At 42.1% G+C, this 27,598-nt stretch overlaps 2 protein-coding genes across 4 annotated transcripts in view; one reads left to right on the forward strand and one right to left on the reverse strand.

Moving 5' to 3' along the window:
• LOC138947514 (uridine phosphorylase 1-like) overlaps positions 1–21,639 on the reverse strand; it is a 36,811-nt gene extending 15,172 nt beyond the window's left edge. The window contains exons 1-5 of the mRNA XM_070319001.1: positions 21,305–21,639; positions 11,050–11,167; positions 6,062–6,223; positions 1,521–1,635; positions 809–879 (exon numbers count right to left, since the gene is read on the reverse strand). Coding sequence (XP_070175102.1) covers positions 809–879; positions 1,521–1,635; positions 6,062–6,223; positions 11,050–11,167; positions 21,305–21,345 — 507 coding nt within the window. The 5' untranslated portion in view covers positions 21,346–21,639. The remainder of the gene's footprint in view (positions 1–808; positions 880–1,520; positions 1,636–6,061; positions 6,224–11,049; positions 11,168–21,304) is intronic.
• A 288-nt stretch (positions 21,640–21,927) lies between these two features.
• The window catches only part of LOC138947515 (transmembrane protein 245-like), a 51,973-nt gene continuing 46,302 nt past the window's right edge, over positions 21,928–27,598 (forward strand). For 2 of the 3 annotated variants that reach the window (XM_070319002.1, XM_070319004.1), the window contains exons 1-3: positions 21,928–22,428; positions 22,961–23,186; positions 25,220–25,473. In XM_070319002.1, the coding sequence (XP_070175103.1) occupies positions 21,928–22,428; positions 22,961–23,186; positions 25,220–25,473 (981 nt within the window). The remainder of the gene's footprint in view (positions 22,429–22,960; positions 23,187–25,219; positions 25,474–27,598) is intronic. The other variant, XM_070319003.1, reaches the window with a different exon arrangement.

Here is a 27,598-nt window from a genome sequence, read left to right on the forward strand (position 1 = left end):
AAGAACAAGAACAAGAAGAAGAAGAAGAAGAAGAAGAAGAAGAAGAAGAAGAAGAAGAAGAAGAAGAAGAAAAAGAAGAAGAAAAAGAAGAAGAACAAGAAGAACAAGAAGAACAAGAAGAAGAAGAACAAGAAGAAGAACAAGAAGAAGAAGAAGAAGAAGAAGAGGGTACAGTGGAACCCCCATTTTAAGACCTTAAAACTCTGAGAAAATCAGGAGGGAGTTTCAAAATGGAGGTAAATGTACAGAGGTTATGAGTCGAAAATATGATAAAACAGGGTCTTAAAAGGGAGAGTCTCCTCCTCCTCCTCCTCCTCCTTCTCCTTCTCCTCCTTCTTCTTCTTCTTCTTCTTCTTCTTCGTTCATAAGCTGAAACTCCCACGTACACTCGTGTTTTTTGCACGAGTGGAATTTTACGTGCAGGACCGTTTTTTTACCCCGCCATTTAGGCAGCCATATGCCGTTTTCGGAGGAAGCATGCTGGGTATTTTCGTGTTTCTATAACCCACCGAACTCTGACATGGATTACAGGATCTTTTTCGTGCGCACTTGGTCTTGTGCTTGCGTGTACACACGGGGGGTGTTCGGACACCGAGGAGAGTCTGCACACAAAGTTGACTCTGAGAAATAAATCTCTCGCCGAACGTGGGGACGAACTCACGCTGACAGCGGCCAACTGGATACAAATCCAGCGCGCTACCGACTGAGCTACGTCCCCGCCCCGTATGGGGGTGTCTGAAAAGGGGGTTCCACTGTATGATTGAGTCATTTAGCGGTAAAACTGCAGTTTATAAAAGGAGGCACATACCACTTCCAAATACGGTTGCAACAAGCCATCCAAAGCCTCTTCTGTGATGACAACGCTGCCAGGCTCTAAACCTGGAAAACACACGCACACACACACACACACGCACATACACATGCACGCACGCACACACACACATCATCATTTTGTCGCATCAGTTGATTGTGTGTTAAATTGCATTCAAAAGAATCTCTCAGCCGAAGTCCAAAAGACAAAATATGTTTTTCTTATTCTCAAACTTAAATGTAGTCATTGACGGGCGCATTGGCCAAGTGGATAAGACGCCGGCCTCCTAAGCGGAAGGTTGTGGGTTCGAATCCCGGACAGCGGCGCCTGGTGGGTTAGGGGTGGAGATTTTTCTAATCTCCCAGGTTAACTTATGTGCAGACCAGCCAGTGTCTTATTCCCCTTTGTGTGTACACGCAAGCACAAGACCAAGACAGTGCACACGGAAAAGATCCTGCAATCCATGTCAGAGTTCGGTGGGTTATAGAAACACGAACATACCTATCATGCTTACCCCGAAAGCGGCTGCCTTAAAACGGTCATACACTTAAATAAGTTAAAAGCCATGGGAGTTTCAGCCTATGAACAAAGAAGAAGAACTATAGTCTTCATCCAGGGAGGCTTCAATGCTTTCAGTATTCAAAAGGAAAAAGAAACAGAAATTAGACATAACTTCATCTCAGAAAGAAAGATAAAGACATTTCCTCACCCAGTCCACCACTGGTGCCGAGGCGGAAGAAGGTGACATCAGAACACTCGGCGTGGAAGAGCAGTTTCAACACTTCATGGAAGATGATGGAGAGCGAGGGAATCCCCATCCCATGCTGTGGAAACAAAACATAAATCATGCACAAGTAACGCTGAAGGGGTCTATGTCAACCAAAAGTGGGTGTATTCCCTGAATTCTAAGATTTCCTGTAGGCGTTATCCCTGTATACAGGGAATACACCCGGGTGGATTCCCTGTAGAAATTAAGGTACAAAACTGCTCAATCTCGCGCCAAGCGCGTGACTGCTGAAACCCGATTTGAATTACCCTAGTATTACTTCCCCTTCCACAATGGCGGTTCGACAGAAGAATCTTTTGGAAATTATTATTATGGTGAGCTTATATAGCGCGAACCACAATTAACTGTGCTCTCCGCGCTTTACATATTAATTTCTGCCGTGTGAAATGGAATTTTTTTACAGACAGACAGACAAACAAACATTTTTTACACACAATATATAACGCATTCACATCGACCAGCAAACCTCAAGCCTGTTAGGCGAGCATTCACCTTTCGCGGCCTTTATTCCAAGTCACACGGGTATTTGATGGACATTTTTATCTATGCCTATACAATTTTGCCAGGAAAGACCCTTTTGTCAATCGTGGGATCTTTAACGTGCACACCCCAATATAGTGTACACGAAGGGACCTCGGTTTTTCGTCTCATCCGAAAGACTAGCACTTGAACCCACCATCTAGGTTAGGAAAGGGGGGAGAAAATAGCGGCCTGACCCAGGGTCGAACACGCAACCTCTCGATTCCGAGCGCAAGTGCGTTACTACTCGGCCACCCAGTCCCAATCCTGAATTCGTGTGCGGCGAGACAGATGGATAATCCGAACGCAACTAGTTAAAGAAACATCTCCCACCCCCACCCATTTTACATGGGAAGAAAAGAATATTTGTCCTTTATTCAGAAGAGAACAGACAACAACAAAAACTGTGATTGTTGTATGCGGACACATGGTTACCACACTATTTCACTGCTGCGGCGAGTTATGCTATGTCAGCGGCAGGCAGCTTGGAGCAAGCAGGCCATAAATAGCCTACCCTGCGCTGGCGGTGACCTCTTTAGTTTCGCGGGGAAATGCCAGCCGCACAAAGCCCTTGTTCATTGTACTCTGGAACTGTACAGCGTGTGGGCCAGTGTGAAAAAATACGTGTTTCTTGGTATGAAATGGACTGGTTTGCGTGACTTGAACGTTGGATTACCGTCATCTTGTGTATATTGTTACTCGGATATTCAGGCTTTGTGTATGTGCAAACTAGAGTTCCGGAAGGGATTCGGTTTGTTTGATTTTGAAGTAATACTGCTATCGAATCTACCGGCAGGTCGTTCTTTGTTGTACTTCCAAGAATCAGAACGTGCGCATTGTATACCATTTTGTAACCACGCTCAATGTTTATACCAACGACCGACTGTGTTTCTGATGTTGCCGTCAGTAAGTACTTAGTCTAAACTGTGTCATAGAGTGAGAATAAGTTTTTTAGGCTGTTTTTGTGTTTGAGTTTGGAGCAGTTTTGTTTCGTTAATCCACGCGCCTAATCAGTGCATGCACCGTTTGGAACAGGCACTCGACTCTAGTGCATTTCATCTGTTCTGTTTTTTGTATTGCGATAATGAAACAAACGTTAAATTGTCGTCGGATCGACGAGTTTTGTTTCCTGTGGTATATATACAAGTTTGTGAGAACAATACGAGTGAAAAACTGTGTTGAAAAACTTTCAAATCGACTTGTGTGCTGCTATTGGATTACCGTAGGAGTGGACGTCAGGTAGGCTTTTTGTTTTCTTCACATGCAGCTAACAATTTGCATGAACATGTATTGAAAGACCGTTTTTTCTTTCTTTTATATTACAGGCATTAATTGCACTATTTTGAATTATATAAACGCAAAACAAATTTCACATGCGCACCATACGCATGCCTATAATATGTTTTTAAATACGACATTAATTAGTGTTCTTTTTTTGTGGCACATTTAGGATGTTTTGTTTACTGTGTTGTCTTCTGCCGTCTTACATACTGTGCCGTTCCTGTTTCTTTAAATGCAACATGCACATGTTTTTCAGAGTGTAAAGAGTGGCATAATTATATACTTGAGGAGCAAACACTTTTTCTAATTCTCTCATTTACCCTTTCTTCTGTCTTGAAAATTGTGGCATGTTTTGTTTCATACTATTGACATACATGTATTATCCGCCTATGTGTTGTCTGGGGCTAATATCATGTGGCACTTCGAGCGGATTTGGGTGAGCGCGCGCGAGCTATTTTTTTTTCTCCTGTGGTATATGTATAGGTTACAACACGAGTGGTTTTTTATATGGCTTGTATTTCAGTCAAGACCCAGCGGATGAATATCATCGGGAGACACGAGCCTCTGGCGAGTGGCTCTCGATTGATATTCCCGCTGGGTCTTGACTGAAATACAAGCCATATAAAAAACCACGAGTGTTGTAATCTGTATATCCCATTCTACCATCAAACACAAAGTGTAGACTACTAGCGGCACTGTTGCGATCTGTGCAGGGTAAAACTGTTGCCAGCGAGACTTAGCCCTTTTGCAACCTTAAACTAAGTGACCGTCGCTGAAAAAATAAAACGAATGAGTGCATCGATAAGTACGCGGTAACACTACTTTCAGACCATTTAAAAGCTTTAAGTAAAGGTTCATAAGTTGCAAGAAAGTAATGAAGTCGAATAGAAATTAATTTAGTTGAAGCGCACAATTCTTTTGTTTTGCGTTTCAGGTCGGCAGAACGGGCGAAACGGGTTTGGGACCCATTTGGCTTACTCGATTCAGAATCGATTCCACGTTGTTTTTCTCGAACGTGTGTAATTAGGCTTATTGACAGAGAAGCAAATTTTAGGGAACAAATATGTAGGTTTAGATTTAACCATTTGCTCCCTATTTGAAATGTATCTACGTGATAAACTGTTTTGCGAGTGTGTTTGCATGGATGAACTTAAACTGGTATGGTGTGAGGAAAACGCGACCGACACGTCTGTCACCGCCGATTGATTGCATTTTGAAGGAATATGACTGGATTACGGAAAAATATGTGGACTTACTGCAGAGCCAGGCAAAAGAGTAGACTTGCTCGCAAAACACGTGAAACAGCCGATGTTTGATAGCTGAAGGCGCACACCAAAACACACTACCGACAGATTCTCAAAAGTCGTCTGCTAACGATGCAAGGGGAGGGTACTCGTGTTTTTGTTTTGGTTCGCTAGCATCTGGTTATCTTGTAAGTTGAATGTTCGTTTTTTTCGACCTGCATTGCTTTCATAATGAAAGAAACTTTTGCTTATTGCATCTCATACATCAGATCAGTTCTGAGATTCATTTTTGCGTGCAACTGATATGGTTTTCTGAGCCGTGCAATACGATTTTAGAACTTCATACAAATGTGTCACATTGTTCGGCGCGAGGTCAAAGGTCGGGAGGAAAGTAGTCCTTTGCCCAAATCGGAATCTGCACTATCATATATTTTTTGGAGTCCATGATGTATTTATTGAGCTATAAAAATACAACATATATACCCATACTGAAGTAACAGAGACAAAGAAGGGAGGTCATGGGATATTATATATATACAAGTTTGTGAGACTTGTACAGGAGGGCCGTGAGGTAAGCTTTTTTGTTTTATTCACATGCAGCTAACACTGTAACATGAACATGAACTACCGTAAGATCTTTTTTCTTTCTTATATGTTACTGACATTATCTACACTATTTTGAATTATATACTTATATAAACGCAAAACAAATTTTACATGCGCACCATCAATGACTTCTACTAGTAGTCCTTGGCATAATATGTATGTAAATATACGACTGTATATACTCTACTGTTTGTATATATTTCGTAAAGTGTTGTATATATGTATTATGTACTTGGGGATTACCTTTGTCTTTATCTTTCATTATTTTGTGTTCTTTTATTGTGGCACATTTAGGATGTTTTGTTTACTGCGTTGTTTCAAGGTGTTTCATTAAATGCAGCATGCACATTTTTTTTCAGAGTGCAAAGAGTCGCATAATTATATACTTGGGGGGGGGGGGGGGGGACACACTTTTTCTAATTCTCTCATTTATCCTTTCTTCTGTCTTGTGAATTGTGGCATGCATTGCAATAAATACAACTATTGAGAGATGCCCGGCAAAACACACTAAAAACATCAGTTCCAAAAGGCACACCAATTATCCCGCACTGAACCACTGCTATCTCTCTGCTCAGCGGCACCCTTATCAACACAGCTAACAGAGAGCGGCCACGCACGCTTGTGGCCGCTCGCTGCAGACAAAGAAGAGTGGTCTGACCCAATTTCAGGCGCCACTGTGGGTGGGAGGTGTTGGAGGGAAATGGGGGAGGAAAGGGTAAATAGGCAGGAGGGGAGTGGTTGTTCCCAGTTATTTTTAGCTGGAGCCAGTCTGCAGCTGACAGTGCCTGAAATGGAACACAGTGTTACACTTACACTGACGGAAAGGACAGGACCCACTTTGTAGAGAACGTAACGATCAGACTCGTGTGCAATGTCGACAAGGCCCTGTCCGGCCGGCAGCTTGTGATTCAGCGCTTCAACCATGTACTCTGCAAACTTACGCATTCGGCTTTGAGACCCTCCGAAGCAGACAAACTGAAACAGAAGCACAAAAGTACTGTATTTTTTGGACTATAAGGTGCAACTTCTTTTAAGTTAATAAAATGAGAAAAATCCACACAATAGGCGCGTCGCCGCAACTAAGTCAAAGGAAGTATACAAAGTGGAAATACGTTTTCTCCCCGTTTGGCCTTGTGACCTCAGGATCTGGGTACATCAGAACTCTTCTTTAGCCATAACATATTATACACAAGGCATTAACACCGGTGAATAGGGTAACAACGGTGAATAGGGCGCAGGGTAAAAGTTCAGGAAAAAAGTTGCGCCGTGCAGTCCGGAAAGTATGGTTGGCATTATTTGATAAAACAGCCATCAAATCAAATCAAATCAAATTAACTTTATCCCCGAGTACGCTAGTACAAGGGTCCAGCAGACTTTAATTGTCTGTGTGTGTGTGTGTCTCGACTTAACAGCTTATTGCTGGGAAACTACTGGGCGCAGTTCGTTCAAAAGTTGATACACTAACTTGATAATAGGTCCGATTGATCGTATTAAAACTTCATAAATTACCTGGGACCTAAATGCGAAATAAACCACAAAAAACCGACTTGGCGGTGGGGGGAATTCGCGGAGCCACAGCCAGCCAGGCAGTCTCATAGAACAGCCGAACGCGTCACACATTGACGAGAAATATAGCGTCATAAAAAGATTACGTCACGGTCAAAAGTCTTTGACGTCTTTTTCTCTCGCGCGGTGTGTGTGTGTGTTCATTTTGTGCACAGTGTTACTGTGTGTGTGTGTGTGTGTGTGTGTGTGTGCATGCGCGTGCATGAGTCTGTACTCGTGTGTGTGTGTGTGTGTGTGTGTGTGTGTGTGTGTGTGTAAGAGAGAGAGATAGAGAGGAAGAGAGAGAGGGAGTGAGGGAGAGAGAGTGTGTGTGTGTGTGTGTGTGAATGTGTGTGTGTGCATTTTCACTGTGATCAAATTACAAATAAAAGAGAAAGGCCAGTCACCACGCACATCCTCGGCTCGCATGCAATGTATTTATATAGCAAAGGGAATGCCTGTAATTCACACAGATCAATCACTTGGTCTTAAACGTGCACAAGACAAAAACTTTCATACTGGGGGAGCGAGCCAATCTGAAGAGTACTCGGGTCCAGCGCGAGCGTTTTTTATTTTTTCTATCTAAGAAATAACATTGGTGGCGCATTAACATGAAGACAAGCCAACGACTAAAACATAACATTAACATACATGTACAATTCTTATATAACCAACAGTCTCCATGAATACAAATAATCTTCCCGAGAAGATGTAAAAGATTAATTTAAACACACACACACACACACACACACACACACACACACACACACACACACACACACTCACACACACACACACACACACACACACACACACACACACACCCAAGCATTCACACGCGCACACACACACACGCATTTAGATGTAAAATTCATTAACCAACATGTGTTCACTTAATAGAAATTTAATGCAGTGAATCTAGGAAAGAAGTTAACATAGGATTGTACTGTATTTGAGTCCACCAGAATAAAAAGAGTTCACATATTAGGATATTAGTTCCCATTCAAATTTTGCTCACAATAGAAAACCTTTAAAAGCGAACATCGGGAGGAATTTCTTCTCCTGGAGAGACCAAAACTTGCCCCCGCATGTTATCAGCTGCATCGACAGATAACATTAACACTATAAACATTCACCGTGGAGATTTACAGTCCTTGGCCTGTGCTTACTTGGCTGTGGTTATTTTTACCCGGAGCCCTGTGCTCGGTCTGATGCGCTTTTGTGACCTGCAGCGCGCGAAGAAACCACAGGCCAAGGACTCTACGGCTTTTGTACTCAGTACCACTGACGGTCATCGATTATTTTTCATGCGCGTTCACATCTCCAGGAATTGTAAACCAGCACTCGGATCTTCTTGAAACTTTGGCACCTATTGCTTCAACCAGTGTTTGCTTAGCATGCAAAATCACGATTTTTTTGCCTAAAACCCCGAATTAATATGAATACATGTATTTGTTTAGTTCTTTCGGAAAAGTTACGTAATACGACAAGCTTAGTATACACATTTGCAAAAAGCAACACAGATTTAGGTCAGCCTATTGGTCATAATTTCTGAAACTTCCAAAGCAATTAATTGAGAACTTGAGCATATACAAGGTTGTCGTCAGCAAGACTGAGACTGGTCTTTTTTGCACAGAATCAAATGACGACATTTATAACAAATGACGTCATTATCAAGATTGGTACACAACGTATTATTGTGCATAATTTCTTTGTGATCCGTTGTGTTTTCGTAAAGATACAGTGTATTTAGTCATGTAAGCGAGAGACACTGGCCTAAAAAATGGCGGCAAAAAGCACATTTTCAGAGAAGGATTTTCGATCCTACATCAAAATAAGAACGGCACTTGGTAAAACGGCCGGTGACATACTTGAAGAGCTGAGAACTGTAAGCCCAGGCACAGCACCATCTCGCGCGACAGTTTTTCGGTGGGCAAAGCATTTCTCAACAGGGAAAACGTCTGTGGAAGATGCAAGGGGAAAAGTGAAGAAACCACCTGTAACCGACAATAAAATGGTGTCCCATGTGCAACGGTTAGTTGATGAAGATCCCCGAGTGAGCAGTCATTTTATCGCCGAAACACTGGACATTTCGTCGTCGTCTGTCTTGAGAATTTTAAAACACAAACTTGGATACACAAAGGTGTGCGCGCGATGGGTACCACATTTCCTCACTGAAGAGAACAAGAGGTGTAGGGTTACGTTTGCCCAACGGCTACTCAAGATATACGACGGGTGATCAAAAACGCTTGGATGAGATCGTGACTGGGGACAAAATTTGGGTGTACTTCTTTGAGCCAAAAAGAAAAGCTCAAAACAAAGCATGGATAAAAAAAAGGTGCCAATGCCCCTCGGATCGTGCGAAAAAGTCGCTCCGGCAAGAAGGTTTTATACACAATATTTTATAACACAAAGGGCGTCATTTTTCAAAAACCACGCGAAAAAGGCAGAAGCATCACTGGGGTGTACTACAAGGAAAACGTTCTTGCTGGCATCGTTCGTTACTACAAGAGAGCCAGACCAACTACAGGATTGAAAGGGATCAAATTACTTCATGATAACGCACCTGCTCACAAATCCAAGGTGGTGAAAGAGTACCTGGAGGAAGAAAACTTTGAAACTTTGCCACATCCTCCCTACTCTCCTGATCTTGCACCCTGTGACTTTTTTTGTTTCCTCATCTGAAAAGACAATTGGCTGGGCGTCGATTTGACAGTCGATCAGCCCTCGGATCGGCTGTTTTCCAGTGTCTGAACCAGGTGCCAAAAAACGACTTCAAACGGTCATTTCTTGACTGGGTCCAACGACTTAAACTGTGTGTAGCCGCTAAGGGAGAATACTTCGAGGGTTTGAAATAAAAAACAACTGCATCATCTAAAGATTTCCCGGTTTTTGAGACCAGTCTCAGTCTTGGTGACGACAACCTTGTATATGGCTCTTTCAGTGGAGGACCCCCTCAAAATTGGCCGCAAAACATGCCTTTTTGGGCCTCTTAAATGGTTGACACCTTTGACAAAAGGCTACAAAAAGACTAGAGAAGTAAGGTGCATAAAAAAAATGCTCTGAACCGGAAATTGAATTGCCTTTCCAATGGTAGTCAGAAGTGTTTGGTTTGTGTGTATTCTGATTTTTTGCAGATTTTAAAATACGGGGCTATGGTTTTTGTCAGGTCGATTTTTGGGGTGACCTTGTTTGACAGGCTGTCATGGGATGCCTATACAAAGTACCATCAATCGGATAATATGAACAGCTGACATAATAATCTTTTCCATCATATAAATTATGTTCAACAAAAATGAATTGCGTTTTAATGATTTTCTTAGCGTGTGAAATCTGTTGGCCAAGTTTAGTTTCTGGCGTTTCTGGCGCAGTTACTTTGGGGAATCCCATTGTTAAAAAAAAGCACACAAGAAACAACCGGATCAATTATTTTCAACCTTACAAAATACACTAACGCCAATATTTACATAACTGATAATTTTGGAACTTGAGATTTCAAGTTGGTCTTTCAATTCTCTCTAACATAAGTTCACGAGAGAAGAGTTACACCAATGTCATTAAAAACACAGAAAGTGCAACGCACAGGAGGGAGAATAAAACCCAGTGCCTAGCTGCCCCTATACCCACTACACTCAGGCTCTGCTTATCGCAGATTGTAGTATCTGTCCATGCGGCTGATAGCGAGGGAGCAAATGTAGGCCTCTCCAGGAGAACAAATTTCTCGCGATGTCCGCCTTTAACACAAGTTGAAATAACAAAACAAAAACTATAGTAACAAAAAACAAAAAACACCCGAACCTTCTATTTGTGACCATCCACCACGAAATGAGTCGCATGTCACCTCGCGCGGTTCTGCGCTAGGCTTAAATAAAAGTCCGGGGAGTGTCTTGGAACAGTGTGAGGGTCACCTTAGTCACAGGCTTATAACTCAAACAGTTTTCGCTCTTTTCTAAAACGGGTTTCACCACTGGATAGAGCATAAAAAACTCTTTAGAAAAATGTAAAAATATGAAAATCATGCAAAGGTGACATGCGACTCATTCCGTGGTGGAGGGTCACATTTGTACTTTAAGGTTTGAATAAAAAAAAATGATGACATCAAGCTCTAAGAAAACAAAATATGAAGGTTAGAAATTGCAATACACAGTCATGCACAGACACAGACACAGACACAGACACAGACACAGACACAGACACAGACACACACACACACACACACACAAACACACAGACATAAACATTGAGTGACCTTTCACCTTGACATCATGAAACATGTCCTTGAGGTCATGGGTCTTGTTGCCAATGGTGATGTGGTACAGAAAATCTTCCTTCAAGGCAGAGATGTGTGGATTCGGGACCTTAAACAGTCCTTCCCTGCATGATAGAGACAGATTGACAAACAGTATACGATTGAAAAATGAAATGTACACAATTTTCATTAAGACAATAATTGTGAAAAAAAGCAAATTGATGTCAAACAAGAATGCTGAGGCGTGATTAACCGTTCAGTTAAGCGATTGCACGTTAAAATACGCTCGTTTTCCTTTCATCTTCTTAAACACACAATCACACACATGCGCAGAGAGAGAGAGAGAGAGAGAGAGAGAGAGAGAGAGAGAGAGAGAGAGAGAGAGAGAGAGAGAGAGAGAGACAGAGACAGAGACAGAGACAGAGACAGAGACAGAGAGAGACTCTGGGCTTGCCGTGACTGGCTGTCTTTTTAAGCGAGACCAAGACTTTGCCAACAAAAATGAAGAGACTGGACAATGACGCTACGAACATATGAGGAATGACATGACGTCAAAACTGAAGACGGAATGAGGACAGATGGATCAAAGTTTCGACAGCCCAGACTGGAAGAGTCCACGATTGCTCATAGGAATTTGACTTTTTGTCCGCTGTTTTTAACGACTCCTTTCAAGTTTGCCTTTTTAAAAGTACCCTATGGGGAACGTCCCACTAGTCCGAGGGTTCACTAGTCCGAGGGTTCACTAGTCCGAGGGTTCACTAGTCCGAGGGTTAATTACTATAGACGCTTGATTTTCCAGTTCGTCCCACTAGTCCGAGGGTTCACTAGTCCGAGGGTTCACTATAGACGCTTGATTTTTCAGTTATTATACCGCCCCTTAAAAGGCGGTATATAGGTTTCACTGTGTCTGTCTGTCTTGTGTGTGTGTGTGTTGTGTGTGTGTGTGTGTGTCTGTCTGTCTGTCTGTCCGCAAATAGATATCCGATGTTTGAGAACCGATTTCAATGAAATTATGTGTGAGGCTGTAGTACAACCCAGGCTTGATCCTCTCCATAATTCAGGTCGGTGGGACTAACTAATTGACCCTCACGGGTAAAAGGAAACCCGAGGTGCTATATAATATGACTAAAAACTGTAGGCAGTTCGATCACGTAATTGTCCAGTCGGGGCAGTTAATCCTGATAAATTTAATATCCTTTCTTCAGTCAAAATATAAATAACTAAGTTTCTTGGGGGAGATAGTCTGAGATTTCTTCAGTCAAATATAAAACACCACATTATCTTTTTGAATGAAAACAACTCAGTGTTTTTATGAGAATATTCTTCGATTTGGTTCCCACAGTAGTGAAAAACACACGCACGCACGCACACGCACATCCACGCACACATACACACACAAAATAAAAACAAATCAAATTGAATATCCTTTGTTCAAGCGTCTATAGTGAACCCTCGGACTAGTGAACCCTCGGACTAGTGAACCCTCGGACTAGTGGACCCTCGGACTAGTGAACCCTCGGACTAGTGAACCCTCGGACTAGTGGACCCTCGGACTAGTGAACCCTCGGACTAGTGTCGGTGAAGCCCTTTCGAAGGCTTTTCTCATCATACCCACACACACAGACATGCAGACACAGAGAAACCAGCTTGATGGGTTAGTCTTACAGCTTCATTAAGCATATAATTACCTTTCACCGATTTTCTTCATTGTAAGCATATTTTCAGTGACAAACACCATAAACTGTATATTTTTGGAATCAGCAAATGATCCGGAATAGAGAAATGATAATTGTATGCGTCTTCTTCAAACAATAAACTTTTTTATAAAGAAAGTTGCTATTTAACGGTTTTCTTCCTATTAAGCCCATTTTTAAATCAAATACAACAAAACTATATATTTTCGGATACAGGAGGCATTACACTGACAGAATACAATGGTGTCACCTTTGTGATTCAAATTATCGACTTTTCAAAAATCGACAAATTTGGCTAACTTTGAGTGAACATTTCATAAACGAATAAGGTACCAAGCTGAAATGCAATCCTGTAGTCCGCACTTAGTCAAAGATCATGTAACGAAACTTTCAAACAAATTGCTGAAAAACTGTAGCCGTGAGAGTGCCGCCTCAACTTTTACAAACGCCTCAACTTTTACAAACGATCAAATATGACGTCATAAAATAGCCCCATCAAAAATCGGAGAAAAACGACACAAGCAAATGCCCTCAGCTCAGGATTTGTATGCATCAATTTTCAAGAAAATCCGTCCAGTAGTTTCTGAGAAATGCTTGTCACACACACACACACACACACACACACACATACATCGGGAGACAGACCGGGGCTGGGCCGCTATTGCGCGGGTCCGCTATTGCGCGGGGCCGCTATTGCGCGAATCTAACCCTAACCCTAACCCTAACCCTAACCCTAAAGATTCGCGCAATAGCGGCCCCGCGCAATAGCGGCCCCGCGCAATAGCGGGCCGACCCCGACAGACCTCACTTTCCGCCAATGGTAAGACATTCAATCATTACTTGACTGAATGTAAAAAGCAAAAAAGAGAATGATGTTACCCCTGAGGCTGATGCTGAATGTTGTCACTCATTTTGCGGCAAGGTGCCTGAGGGGGTAGTGAGCAAAATGACTTTATAGGAGGAAATGGAACACAGGACTGCATGCACTCAGGTGACAGGAAATTGAGGAGATGACTAACCATACATGTATCAGATCATGACTGTGTGACGATATCTTCTGCTATTCGTCTGTTTTTCGACAGTGATATCAAAATCTCGACCTCCGGTCTCGATTTGAACATCACTGTCTCAACAGCCCATAGCAGAAGATATCATCACACAGTCCGTCAATATTGGGTAATGTCTATTTTTAGCCTGTCACATACATTACATAAGCTGTCAGTATTCTTCAGGCATGGGAATTCCAAAATAGAAACAAGAGGCGAAGCCTTCAAGGCTCCCGTAAGAAATCGACAAACAGTAACACAAACTCATTCACTCCGTCACACATACACACACACAGTAAGCATAGGTGACACGGTGCAAGAGTGGGAGACACTAGATCTAGATCTGTCTGTCTGTAGCCTACTTACGGGGACACGACTGCCAGATCGACACTGCGCTTTCGACAGCGCTTCCTCGCGCACACACTGGAAACACGCTGTGCAGATCAACCTGTAGGAAATCTCCTTTGGTATCTTCTTTATCTATTTTTCTGGGGCTACGAAACCGAACAATGTGAAATCGTCTTCCCCGAATCGGCGAACTGCAGCTGGAATTGTATCTATACCACAATCCTTCACGCGATCTGACTTAACCTTGACCCCTGACCTGGTCTACATACCACACACGACACAAACCAGTCACCTGTTTTTACCCCCACCCCCCCCCCCAACCCCCCACCACCCGTTTTCTTTGGATACACACTTTAACTACATACATGCCGGCGAAATGTTGATCATTGCTTCAATACTTTGAAGCTGTTGCTTGGATAATAACCAGGTAAAATTAGTATTTCGGTGTTCAGTCAAATGTTAAAGTTTCTATCACACACATACACACACACAGACAGACAAAAGTTAGCATCGCATAGGCTACACTTACGTGAGCCAAAATCACACACAGGTGCACAAATGCATGCACGCACACACGCACGCATGCACAGACACAAACTCGAAGCAGCCAGCAAAGCACCCCGCTCCTGACCGACATTCACCCCCTCCTTACACACACACACACACTGCAACTGCAGCAGAGAATTAAACAAGTCGCGTAAGGCGAAAATACAATATTTAGTCAAGTAGCTGTCGAACTCACAGAATGAAACTGAACGCAATGCCATTTTACTCGTAGCATCGTCAGGCCACCGCTCATGGCAAAGGCAGTGAAATTGACAAGAAGAGCGGGGTAGTAGTTGCGCTAAGAAGGATAGCACGCTTTTCTGTACCTCTCTTTGTTTTAACTTTCTGAGCGTGTTTTTAATCCAAACATATCATATCTATATGTTTTTGGAATCAGGAACCGACAAGGAATAAGATGAAAGTGTTTTTAAATTGATTTGGACAATTTAATTTTGATAATAATTTTTATATATTTAATTTTCAGAGCTTGTTTTTAATCCGAATATAACATATTTATATGTTTTTGGAATCAGCAAATGATGGAGAATAAGATAAACGTAAATTTGGATCGTTTTATAAATTTTTATTTTTTTTTACAATTTTTAGATTTTTAATGACCAAAGTCATTAATTAAATGTTAAGCCACCAAGCTGAAATGCAATACCGAACCCCGGGCTTCGTCGAAGATTACTTGACCAAAATTTGAACCAATTTGGTTGAAAAATGAGGGCATGACAGTGCCGCCTCAACTTTCACGAAAAGCCGGATATGACGTCATCAAAGACATTTATCAAAAAAATGAAAAAAAACGTTCGGGGATTTCATACCCAGGAACTCTCATGTCAAATTTCATAAAGATCGGTCCAGTAGTTTAGTCTGAATCGCTCTACACACACACACACACACACACACACACACACACACACACACACACACACGCACGCACACACGCACGCACATACACCACGACCCTCGTTTCGATTCTCCCTCGATGTTAAAATATTTAGTCAAAACTTGACTAAATATAAAAACAAAACCAGGCACTTGAAGAGAACACTTGCTAAAAGTTCAAATGCTGCAATAATTCTGCACAGTCATTTAACGGCATACAGAAGAGTCATTTGATAACATCTTATTTTGATTCAGGTGCCTGTCTAGCCCTTCCAATCAAAAGTGGCATAAACAGCTAATCATCCTTGCACCTGTGCACAATGATTATATTAGTTATTTCTAATAATTATGCTGACTGTTAGCAAATGATAACAGACATGTCGAGAAAAAAGATATCAAGCATGAGCCATTTAGGCGAATGCTGATATCGTTTGTGAGACAATATGTCTGTTGACAAAAATTTGCTAACAGTCAGCATATTAGAAACTAGATGAATACCCGCTTCGCCGGGTACGGCTTCGCCGGGAAGAAGTAGAGCCGAATACCCGGCTTCGCCGGGGACCCGGCTTTGCCGGGTGTACGCCGGCGCACCGTACGAAGGAAGGGAGATAAACGCGCAAAACACTGGAGAAGATAAGGAAGAGTAATACCCGGCTTCGCCGGGACAGTGACCTTCTAAAAATAGTAACGGGAATATGGATTGAGCGTTGTGTTCTAAAAATAGTAACGGGAATATGGATTGACGCCACACGAAGGAAGGGAGATAAACGCAAAACACTGGAGAAGATAAGGAAGAGTTAGTGGGAATGGATCTGGAAAGATAAACAGAAAAACCAAAATCGGTTCAGCGCTGCGCGCTGAGAGCAAGTGTTGAAAATTCTCATCGACCAGGTTGTGTCCGGGGTCTACCTGAATATGCCCACCAAATTTGAAGCAGATCCATCGAGAACTTTGGCCGTGCATCGCGAACACACACACACACACAGACACAAGTCGTATATATATATAGATAACGGTTTTACATGTATTACCGTTTAAATCGACCAAAAGAAATTTCAAAGCGACCCTGCGAATTAGACGGAACAGCCGCAATGGGAACTGTAAAGCACCCACCGACAAAACTCGCTTTTCGGTATTTTTTACATAAAGAGAGTATTATCTGACAGCATTTGAAGTGTCATTCTTTAGAATAAATCACGCTGATAATGTTGATTTAAATTGTTACTGTGTCTTGTTAATTTATAGCTTGATAAACAAAAAGGGTCCCTCAGCCTGAACGTTATACTATTTTTAGAAGGTCACTGCTCGTTACTATTTTTAGAAGGTCTCCAGTGTTTTGCGCGTTTATCTCCTTTCCTTCGTGCGCCGGCTCCGGGTCCCAGGCGCAGCCTGGTATTCGGCTCTACTTCTTCCCGGTGAAGCGGGTAATCATCTAGTCTATATATATACGACTTGTGTCTGTGTGTCTGTGCGCGATGCGCGGCCAAAGTTCTCGATGGATCTGCTTCAAATTTGGTGGGCTTATTCAGAGAGACCCCGGACACAACCTCATCGATGAGATATTTCAACAGCAGCAGCGCTGAACCGATTTTGGTTTTTCTGTTCATTTCACCATTCCCAGTAACTCTTCCTTATCTTCTCCAGTGTTTTTCGTTTATCTCCCTTCCTTCGTGTGGCGTCAATCCATATTCCCGTTACTATTTTTAGAAGGTCACTGCACGTTACTATTTTTAGAAGGTCTCCAGTGTTTTGCGCGTTTATCTTCTTTTCTTCGTGCGCCGGCGAAGCCGGTGTACACCCGGCAAAGCCGGGTCCCAGGCACAGCCTGGTATTCGGCTCTACTTCTTCCCGGCGAAGCCGGTACCCGGCGAAGCGGGTAATCATCTAGTAATATATATATATCCTAAAATTCTAATCTAAACAACGAAGTGACTGTGGTAAGATGAACAAAGTTAAAAAACAAAGGAGTACTGTACTCACCGATACCAGAACGAGACAAGACGGTACGAATTTTCGCTTATGGAAGCTTCATCAGGAAAAACAAGAACACAAAAGACAACAAAAAGCAGACGCAACACGGAACGAACAAGGTTTGAAAGAAAATGGAGGGGAAACACGCAAAAAGGCTTAGCAAAAATTCGTACCGTCTTGTCTCGTTCTTGTATCGGTGAGTACAGTACTCCTTTGTTTTTTAACTTACTAAAATTCTTGTTGATGGTATATTTTTTTCAGAACACATAATTATAGTTGAGCAGCTAAATTCTAATTTAACATCCCTGTATTCAACAGTTCAGAGCTGCTAACATCTTTTAAACAAGAAGAGCAAACGCTCGATCGAGTCACTTTCGCAGTTCTGAATATTATATGAGGCATCAGATGGACAGGAAGAAATTGCTATTCACAACACAAAGAGTCACGTTCACATAAAATTTGAGCCCGGTCACTTTTATAGTTTCCGAGAAAAGCCCAACGTTAAGTTGTGTGTTGCCGAACAGAAAAGGCTAGTTATCTCCCTTGTTTTTCTGATAACGTTCGTAAAAGGCTACAGATGTAAATACTTTGATGTAAAGAATAATCCTACAAAGTTTCAATCACATCCGATGAACTTTGTCAAAGATATAAAATGTCTAATTTTTCCTTTGACGCTGACCTGTGACCTTGAAAAAGGTCAAAGGTCAACGAAACCATCGTTAAAGTGTAGAGGTCATTGGAGGTCACGACTAAACAAAATATGAGCCCGATCGCTTTGATAGTTTCCGAGAAAAGTCCAACGTTAAGGTGGTGTCTACGGACGGCCGGACAGACTAACACTGACCGATTACATAGAGTCACTTTTTCTCAAGTGACTCAAAAATTAATACAGACCAGGACTTTAACATATATAGACTTTGCAGAAAAAATTATCATTAATGCTCAAGATAGTTTGTAAAACTTCCTTCAAAATGCAGAGACCTGCACTTACGTCAAACATACAATTTGTAAACATAATGGGGGAAAAAAAAGAGGATACATTATAAGAAAAAAAAAACAAGAAAAAAAACAGAAGCTATTGCTATTACATGTAGCCCACTATACCTTGACTGGTTACACTGACTTTATACTGACAGTTTAATTTTAGTAGCACATAAATGTATATTTTTCTTGTGTTATAAATAAAGGGGTATAAGGCCTTAAATTCCTGTGCCCTTGATCTTAAAGACAAATTTGATTTCTTGCCAAAGTCCTCTTATGATGATGTATCAATTTATTACATAAAATCGATCACACAATCTCCTTATAAGTTGCAGAGGTCGTTAATGTTATTTATAAATACATATATATGGCAGTACATGAACCAAAAGAAGATATAAACAGACAGATGAGAGATTCAGAAAGACAAAACAACAACCAGAAACAATGAAAGTTCTGTTTTGTTGGACAATATTGAAGACAAAACATTACAAAAACTGAAAATCTCATTTCTGTAGCTTTCATATCCGCGGTACCTATAAAGGGCGAAAAGACAACTAAAGACAGCTAAAGACAACTAAAGACGGCGAAAGACAACTAAAGACAGCTAAAGACAACTAAAGACGGTTAAAGACAGCTAAAGACAACTAAAGACGGCTAAAGACAACTAAAATAAGCTTTTTTTTAATCGAATTCAGAGTCGACAGACATGATAAAAAACAATGTCTAAGAAATAAGAATGTTTCAAATAATAGCGATGCAGTTTGATGACGAACAATATCAACTGAAGCAACATTATAATTTATGTCCAGTATCTCATCATCAACAGACAGATCACGCCGATGTCGTTTCCTGCTACCTGTCTCCGGCCTCCTGCATTGGGAACATTCTTCTTCTTCTGCGTTCGATGATTATCGTGGGAGCGTAGACAGCCGATTTTCTCCCCACGCCAAGTTGGCTGCTGTCTTCCGTCTTCGGTGGTTGAGGTTCTTACTCAGGGTTGCCTCCTCCCCAAGAGTAGCTGCCTTGCTGGGCTGTCGAGTCCACTCTACCCGGGTTTGACGTCGAAGTTTTCCTTCTTGTAGCCTTTGCCTTTCCCAAGGCGCACACAAGGCAGTGCGGGTTTTGGAATCGGAGTTGTCCTTCTCCTAGATGAGCGACCATCCAAGGTTAACGAGCCCCATCTGCCCGAAGCAGCTGGTTTTAAGGCGCCAGTGACCCGCCTGCATCCCTTCTCCTGTTAGTCGAAGACAGGGCCCGCCACGTGAAGGCCAGGAGCTGGATTTGACTGTCAGAGGTGTTTGGAGACACGAAGCCATTTGGAGCATTTCTTGGGAAGTAGGCGCTTATCTCTACTTCCACCCCGGCATAACAGTCCTTGGGCCCCGCATTGGGAACCAAAATCGACCACTTCTTCTCCTTCTCCTTCCCCGCCTCTATCATCTCTTTTCTTCTTTCTGCTGGCCATGCTGGTCATTTGAACTGAATGCCTACCAAGCTGGGACTTGTTGGCTGATGTACTCAGTGGTTACTGAGCACTCTGCTTTTTACATTTAGTCAAGTTTTGACTAAATGTTTTAACATAGAGGGGGGAATCGAGACGAGGGTCGTGGTGTATGTGTGTCTGTCGGTCTGTCTGTCTGTCTGTGTGTGTGTGTGTGTGTGTAGAGCGATTCAGACTAAACTACTGGACCGATATTTATGAAATTTGACATGAGAGTTCCTGGGTATAATATCCTCAGACTTTTTTTCATTTTTTTGCCTTTGATGACGTCATATCCAGCTTTTCGTGAAAGTTGAGGCGGCACTGACACGCTCTCAGTTTTCAACCAAATTGGTTGAAATTTTGGTCAAGTAATCTCCGACGAAGCCCGGACTTCGGTATTGCATTTCAGCTTGGTGGCTTAAAAATTAATTAATGACTTTGGTCATTAAAAATCTGAAAATTGTAAAAAAAATATGTTTTTTATAAAACGATCCAAATTTACGTTCATCTTATTCTCCATCATTTTCTGATTCCAAAAACATATATTTGGATTAAAAACAAGCTCTGAAAATTAAAAATATAAAAATTATGATCAAAATTAAATTTTCGAAATCAATTTAAAAACACTTTCATCTTATTCCTTGTCGGTTCCTGATTCCAAAAACAAGATATGATATGTTTGGATTGAAAACACGCTCAGAAAGTTAAAACGAAGAGAGGTCCAGAAAAGCGTGCTATCCTTCTCAGCGCAACTACTACCCCGCTCTTCTTGTCAATTTCACTGCCTTTGTCATTAGCGGTGGACTGACGATGCTACGAGTATACGGTCTTGCTGCGTTGCATTGCGTTCAGTTTCATTCTGTGAGTTCGACCAGAGACTGTAGAGTATACTCTATAGTCTCTGGTTGGACAGCTACTTGACTAAATGTTGTATTTTCGCCTTACGCGACTTGTTTTTCTTTCCTTCTGGTTTGAGTGAACTATCACTCACTCACTCAAATCAACAACAAAATGACAAATTTAAAAGACTTTTTTTTATTGAGTTCACACACACAAAATAAATAAATGAATAAGAACGATCGAGGGGTGGGAAAACATAAAAAAAAATAGCTACACACAAATTCTGAAATAATTCATAAGTTGTCTTTAGCTGTCTTTAGCCGTCTTTAGCTGTCTTTAGCTGTCTTTATTTGTCTTTAGCTGTCTTTAGCCGTCTTTAGCTGTCTTTAGCCGTCTTTAGTTGTCTTTTCGCCCTTTATAGGTACCCATATCAACTACTACTGGTGAACTACGCAAACTTACTGCGTCATTTTGTTGTCCTCTCTTTGCCCTTGAACATCCATGGTGTGACTGTTATCAGCACTGAGGCAGTCTCCAAGCTAGTTTAGGATCAGAGCAACTGTTTGCTTCTGTGGATCGATATGCTTCTTCCCTGAGGAAAACTGTTTTCACTTTCATTCAACAAAAGCGAAAGGACACGTAAAAGCAACTTTCTTGGCACCAGATTTTGTTACTGGATTTAGAAAAGAGAACAGAAACGTTATTTTTCATAAATGAAAGGGTGAAAGTGTACCGCCTGTTCACAGAAAACCTCCGCTTAATCTGAGAACCATTCTACTTTCGGGAATTTGTCCGGGAAAACCTCATGTCACTTGCTCTCTCGGTCAAGGCCACCGGTAAAGATTACAGGTGGACGAGAATTATGCCCCTTGGCTTAAATTATCGTAAATTACCGATAAGTTTGAGCGACTTTCCTAAATTTTGCTTTGAATACATACAACTCTGTATAGTTTTGAAGCTAGGAAAAATGAAGGTCATTTTTTGCTTTGGCAGCGGCTTTGAGCACACTTTGTCCCGCATTTGGGAAAGGGGAATTCCTGAGGTCAAGTGACGTCAAAACGTAAACACTTCCGGTGCCGATCAAAATGGCGTCACCTTCGCTGGAATATCTGAACAACGTCTGGCAATATGTTCCCCAAGGCCACGAGAAGGCACTTAAGCAAGCATTCTATAATACAGTCGCCAACATTTTCGTTCTGCTTGCTGCAGCAGCCGTTGTTGCAGTCTACTTTGTCTTTTCGCCTTTTGTGCGCCCGTTATGCTGGGCCCTGCTTTGCGGGACCTTTCTTTACCCATTCAAACGTACTCTAACCGACGTACTGCGGAGATGGTTGAACGGGCTTTCCTCCTCCGGAACTCCTTTCTTTGTTGGCCTCGTCATTTTGCCGGTGCAAGTTATGGCGACAACGTCAGATACGCTGAGTGACATCATCTGGAATAATCTTGGCCTTATCTTAGGAATCTTTGCAGGATTACCTCTGCTCCAGCTGTTGTATCACTTTCTACCTTTGTACTCGGTGGTGCAAGTCGTGATGTCTGTCCTCAACTTCATCTATGATTTTCTAGGCTACTTTTCGTCTTTCTGGGTAAGTTGAGACGTGTTTGTCGAAACGTGCATAATCATAATGTCTGTCACTGTCAGCAGAAGTAAATGTAGTAGCACCAGCAGTAGTGGCAATACTAATACAAATTACAATAATTAAAATCTACTATTGTCAATAGTACTAATAGTAGATTTTAAGTGGTGGAGTGGCTGAAGTGAAGAAACAGTTGATGCATGTTTGCATGCAGTTTGTGTACAATTGAGTGAACAAGTGCATATCTAATAATATGTATGTGTGTGTGTTTGGGTTGTCTGTGTGTTAATTCATAATTGTGCACATTGTCTGTCAACTGTTGGTGTCATTGTCACTATTTGTCACTGTCAGCATGATTGAATGCACACAGTGATGGACGAGCTGGCTGAAAAAACAAGATGCATGTAAATAATTGATGTTTGCATACATCTAAATGTGTGAGTGTGTACGCAAAATTGTATGACTGTGCAGCCATGGCATAACATGAATGTTTACAAAATAAAAAAACAACTTTAAATGTAAAGTTTTCTTTCTCAAACAGGTATGGACTCTTCTGATCGCTTACCTCATTATCGTGGCTGTATACTGGACGCCGGAGTCTCGAGGTGTTCTGTCGCGCTTGGCGATTCCTGTCTGGTTGTCCCTGGTTCTTCAGATTGCTGCTGCTGCAGGCCCCCTGCGTGTTCCACTCCTTATCGCCATGGTTACCATGATGGTGGTGGGTTTTGTTTCCGAGCTCAAACAGACCAGCGAGCAAGAAGGTAAAGGTATGCAACCAGGGGAAATAATATATGTGCAGGGGCTCACATCCAATCCATGAGAGGTGGCATAGGACAAATGTCCTGGACAATGCTAAAGTGATAGGACATTTGTCCTGAACAAAAATAAATCAATAGGACGTTTTGTTTTCGCAACAAAACGTACATTTTTGGCGGCATGTTGCTTTTGCGAAAGAAAAAAACCGCGAAGGGAGGCAACTGTCAACCGGATTGGAGCATTCAGAGTTGCGACCTGTGGAAGCTCTTCTCTACAAAAAAAGCACATACAGTCTCCCCAAGTTTTGTCTGCTTGGAGAGACACATCGCTTCGCAAAACATCGATAAAATAGCAAATCTACTTTGAATTGGAAAGTACTGACAATGTCCAGATCAAATGAAAGCATAATCGGACAATGACCACTTTGTGACAAAAACAAAAGGACATATGTCCTCTCGGATGAAAAATGTATATGACATTTGGAAAAAATATCCGTGTGGCGTGTATGTCCGATGTCCGACGTGGATGTGAGCCCCTGTTTGTGTGTGTGTGTCAGTGATCGCGCTAGGTATTTTTCAAACCGGTATGACGTCATGAGCTGGCTACAAGGCTCTCACGAAAATCGGTAAGCTTGCCAAGGCAACCAGTAAAAGACAAACAATGACTTACAATACATTAAATCAATGTCAGTGATATGCGGACGTTTTTTCTCCCCCCCCCCCCCCCCCCCCTCAAAGCAACTGTCGCACAACTTGACAGTGACACATCAGCAGCCGCTGTGAGAGAGAGAGAGAGAGAGAGAGAGAGAGAGAGAGCCGTGAAGTACTTTCACTTTCAGTTCCTTCATTCAAAGGCCTTTTCTCACCTCTTGGGGGTAGAAAAGACAGTAAAGATCGTTGCTTCTTCATCGCAATCGACTCGCCTCACAATAATCAACTGTATGTAGACAAAAATCTAAGCTGGTGTGAGTACGTGATTTCCCGGTATGATGCTATGTCGGCTATAGTTAGACGCCGTCCCTTATTGTCTTTCAGTTTCTCATAAAGATTTTACGATGGACCGAGAACCGAAAGAAATGGCGCGAAAAGTATGATGTCTGTGTGTGTATATCTTTTTCTCGGCGACAAGAAAGATTTCTCCGCTCCCTGACCACCTACATTGCTCAAATAATCTGCTAGCAAATACTTTAGATCTGGCACAATCGTACTGAAAGACATTTCGGAGCTCGCCTCCTTGTTATTTTTGACGTCATGTTTGACACCTTGACATCAAGTGTCATCAATGGAGACATAATCGCAACATTGTAGCGCTGTCACAACAAGCCATCCAAATCTCTCTCTCTCTCTCTCTCTCTCTCTCTCTCTCTCTGAGTCTCTCTCTCTCTGAGTCTCTCTCGCTCGCTCCCTCTCTTTCTCGCTCCCTCTCTTTCTCTCTCTTTCTCTCTCTCTCTCTCTCTCTCTCGTACTGACAAACGATTTTTGTAATTACTACTTTTTTTTTTACCGGTCAAACCAAATAACAATCGGTACGTCTGACCGACATCCACTTTTTTTTCCGGTATTGGCGAATCTTAACCGGTAAAATACCGGAAATTACCGGTAAACGCGATGTGTGTTTCATGTAAAGTATTTGTTTTGAAATGCATAGTGCTTAGTTTAGGATCCTTGTGTACACGTAGATCAGAAATTTCAATGAATGACATTGAGAATATCATTTATTGAATTATCCAAAAAATCGTTCCCTGCCAGTACCAGAATAAAAAATGAAGAAAACACCCCCAAAATTTTAAGTTGTAAAAATGTAACCCTAAAAGTGAAACATATTTTGCAGTCTTAGATCAGATTATTACAATTTGGGTATTAAAAATTATTATTTCCCTGTTTGAAGAACAGTATTGTTTTCATGTGTGTGTGTGGTTCTGTGTGTCTCCATGTGTCTTGCACAGTTTCTGAGCTTAACCATCGCTTATTTGGAATTATCAATAACCTGGTTCATACAATCACACCTACGAAATTCATTATTCAAATTCAATCTCTGCCTTCAGGGGATGGTGAGGTCTCACCCACACTGTCTGCAGCCAGGGCGCTCCTTGGCTGGCAGTCATCTCCTAGCAAAGGTGAAGGTCAAACAGATGCCAAAGGTGAAGGGTCAGAGGGCGCGACCACAGGCACAGCTAAACTGGAGACAGGCCCCGTCGTGAAACCGACAACAGTGCCGTTTGCTGCATCTGTTGCGACTGCTTCGAGTTCCACGCCCAGCGTCAAACCTACCTCTCTGAGCGTGAAAAGACCAGCTGAGGTAGGATATATGTGACCGGATCTGACAAAATGGTAGATAACCCGATTTTTGGAAAATTTTAGATATGCATATCATCTGAAAGCTTAGAAAACAAGCTTTCATGTGATGTTTGAATGAAAAGGATACTCCCAAAAATGAAGACTCAGGAGCAGTTTGAAATACGGGTATTAATGGCGGCCATTTTGAGGAAATTGGATTAAAGTTTGGACACATTCAACAGCGAAGAGTCCCTAGCAACCATGCTTAAATTTCGTTCTCATGGAATAAAATGTGTACAGAGTACACTAAACAACAGTGTTATGCTTGTTTCCATGGTGATTTTGCATCACTGTAGGATTTGTGAGATTTTTAAAGTACAGTTGATAGTGTGATTCGAGAAACTAGGTCTCACCAAAATAGTAGTCAAAATTATCCATGCTCTTCCATAAAATACATAATGCTTTTAAGCCATGTGCAACTTAAACCTTCTCTCAAATAATTCATTGTCTTAGTTTGTAAAGCATAAGCTTGATATTTTAAGTATTAGGCCCTATTATTAAAGTTCATTTTTACGAACCGAAACAATAAGTCACAGAGTACTGATCTGACTTGGGTTTTATTTGTGGTTACTTGAGTGAACTTAAATATGAACGATACATCAATCTCATTAAAACATGAATATTTCAAACGAATCAGAATGGTTGAAGTCGATTGTCCTCCATACAATAAATATACAATTTAATTGAAGATAAAACTAAGGAAAAAGTAGTGCAAGCAAAATTTTCCCACTGAAAACCGAAACAGAAAAGAGAGAGAGAGAGAGAGAGAGAGAGAGAGAGAGAGAGAGAGAGAGAGAGAGAGAGAGAGAGAGAGAGAGAGAGAGAGAGAGAGAGAGAGAGAGAGAGAGAGAGAGAGAGAGAGAGAGAGAGAGAGAGAGAGAGAGAGAGAGAGAGAGAGAGAGAGAGAGAGAGAGAGAGAGAGAGAGAGGGGGGGGGTACAGCTTTGAGTCTAGAAGGCAACAGCTGTAACTGTCAGAGAACCAGGTCGAACAGACGAATGTACTGGCAAATACTTTGAACAGAGGTAAGTTTATAATCTAATAATTTTTGTATCAGCATTTTGCTTTGCTATTCCTTACCGTTATCCTTCAACTACACACAACAGGTTTGAAAGCAAAGAGTCTCAATAATCCTGATTCACAAGTCAATCCAAATAATAAACACAATGAACTTCATGATTGCACAGATCTGAAGTCAAGCCAGTTCCATTATTTAAAATGTCACTCCAGTCTTCTTCTTCTTCTTCTTGTTGCCGCTACACGTGGAGACCAGTCCAATTTAGAAATGTAGTGGTCATCTGCAGGGACGCCGCCGTGCCGTACAGCTTATCCTGGATGGGGGTCGGCTCCGGCCACATCTTCCTTCTCAACAACTGGAAGTTCCCGCAGTCTTGTAGGATGTGGTGGGTGTCCTGCTCTGCTTCTCCACAGGGACACATCGGGGATGGCACAACTTTCAGCTTTGAGTGGAGGTGTTTGTTCAGCCTGTTGTGCCCTGTTCGCAGCCTAAAGATGGTGACCTGCTCTGGTCTTGAGAGCAGGTGAAGGCTGTCTTTTTGAGCCGGGGTTCGGAACAGGGCTTTAGTGATGGTATTTAGCTCGGCAAGGCTCACGGCGTTGTCTTCTTGTTCTTTTTCTGCACCGGATTTTGCCAGGTCATCGGCTTTCTCATTTCCCTCTATGCCGCAGTGTGAGGGGATCCACTGAAGCACTGTCCGTAGGCTCTTGATGTTGTTGAGGGCCTTCTTCAATGAGGGTTGACTGTCACTGTTATAGGCTTGCAGCACAGAGAGGGCGTCTGTTAGGAAGACGACATTTGTGTTGTGGTCTGCTCTTGTTGCAATGGTGTGTGCTGCCTGAATGAGAGCGTATACCTCTGCCTTGTAGTTGGTGCAGTAAAGGCCGGTCGGAAGCGTCTCCTCCGTCCGTTCTCCACCGGGGTATTGGATGTGGACCCCAGCTCCTCCACTTTTGACGGCATTTGTGGCTGAGCCGTCCGTATACACCCGGATCCAGGCATCATCAGGGTATCTTTCCTCAAGCGTTGCCAACGTCAGGGCTTTCAAGACTTGGTCGCTATGTTCACCT

The sequence above is a fragment of the Littorina saxatilis genome, linkage group LG14, assembly GCF_037325665.1.
Source record: "Littorina saxatilis isolate snail1 linkage group LG14, US_GU_Lsax_2.0, whole genome shotgun sequence".
Classification (NCBI taxonomy): Eukaryota; Metazoa; Mollusca; class Gastropoda; order Littorinimorpha; family Littorinidae; genus Littorina; species Littorina saxatilis.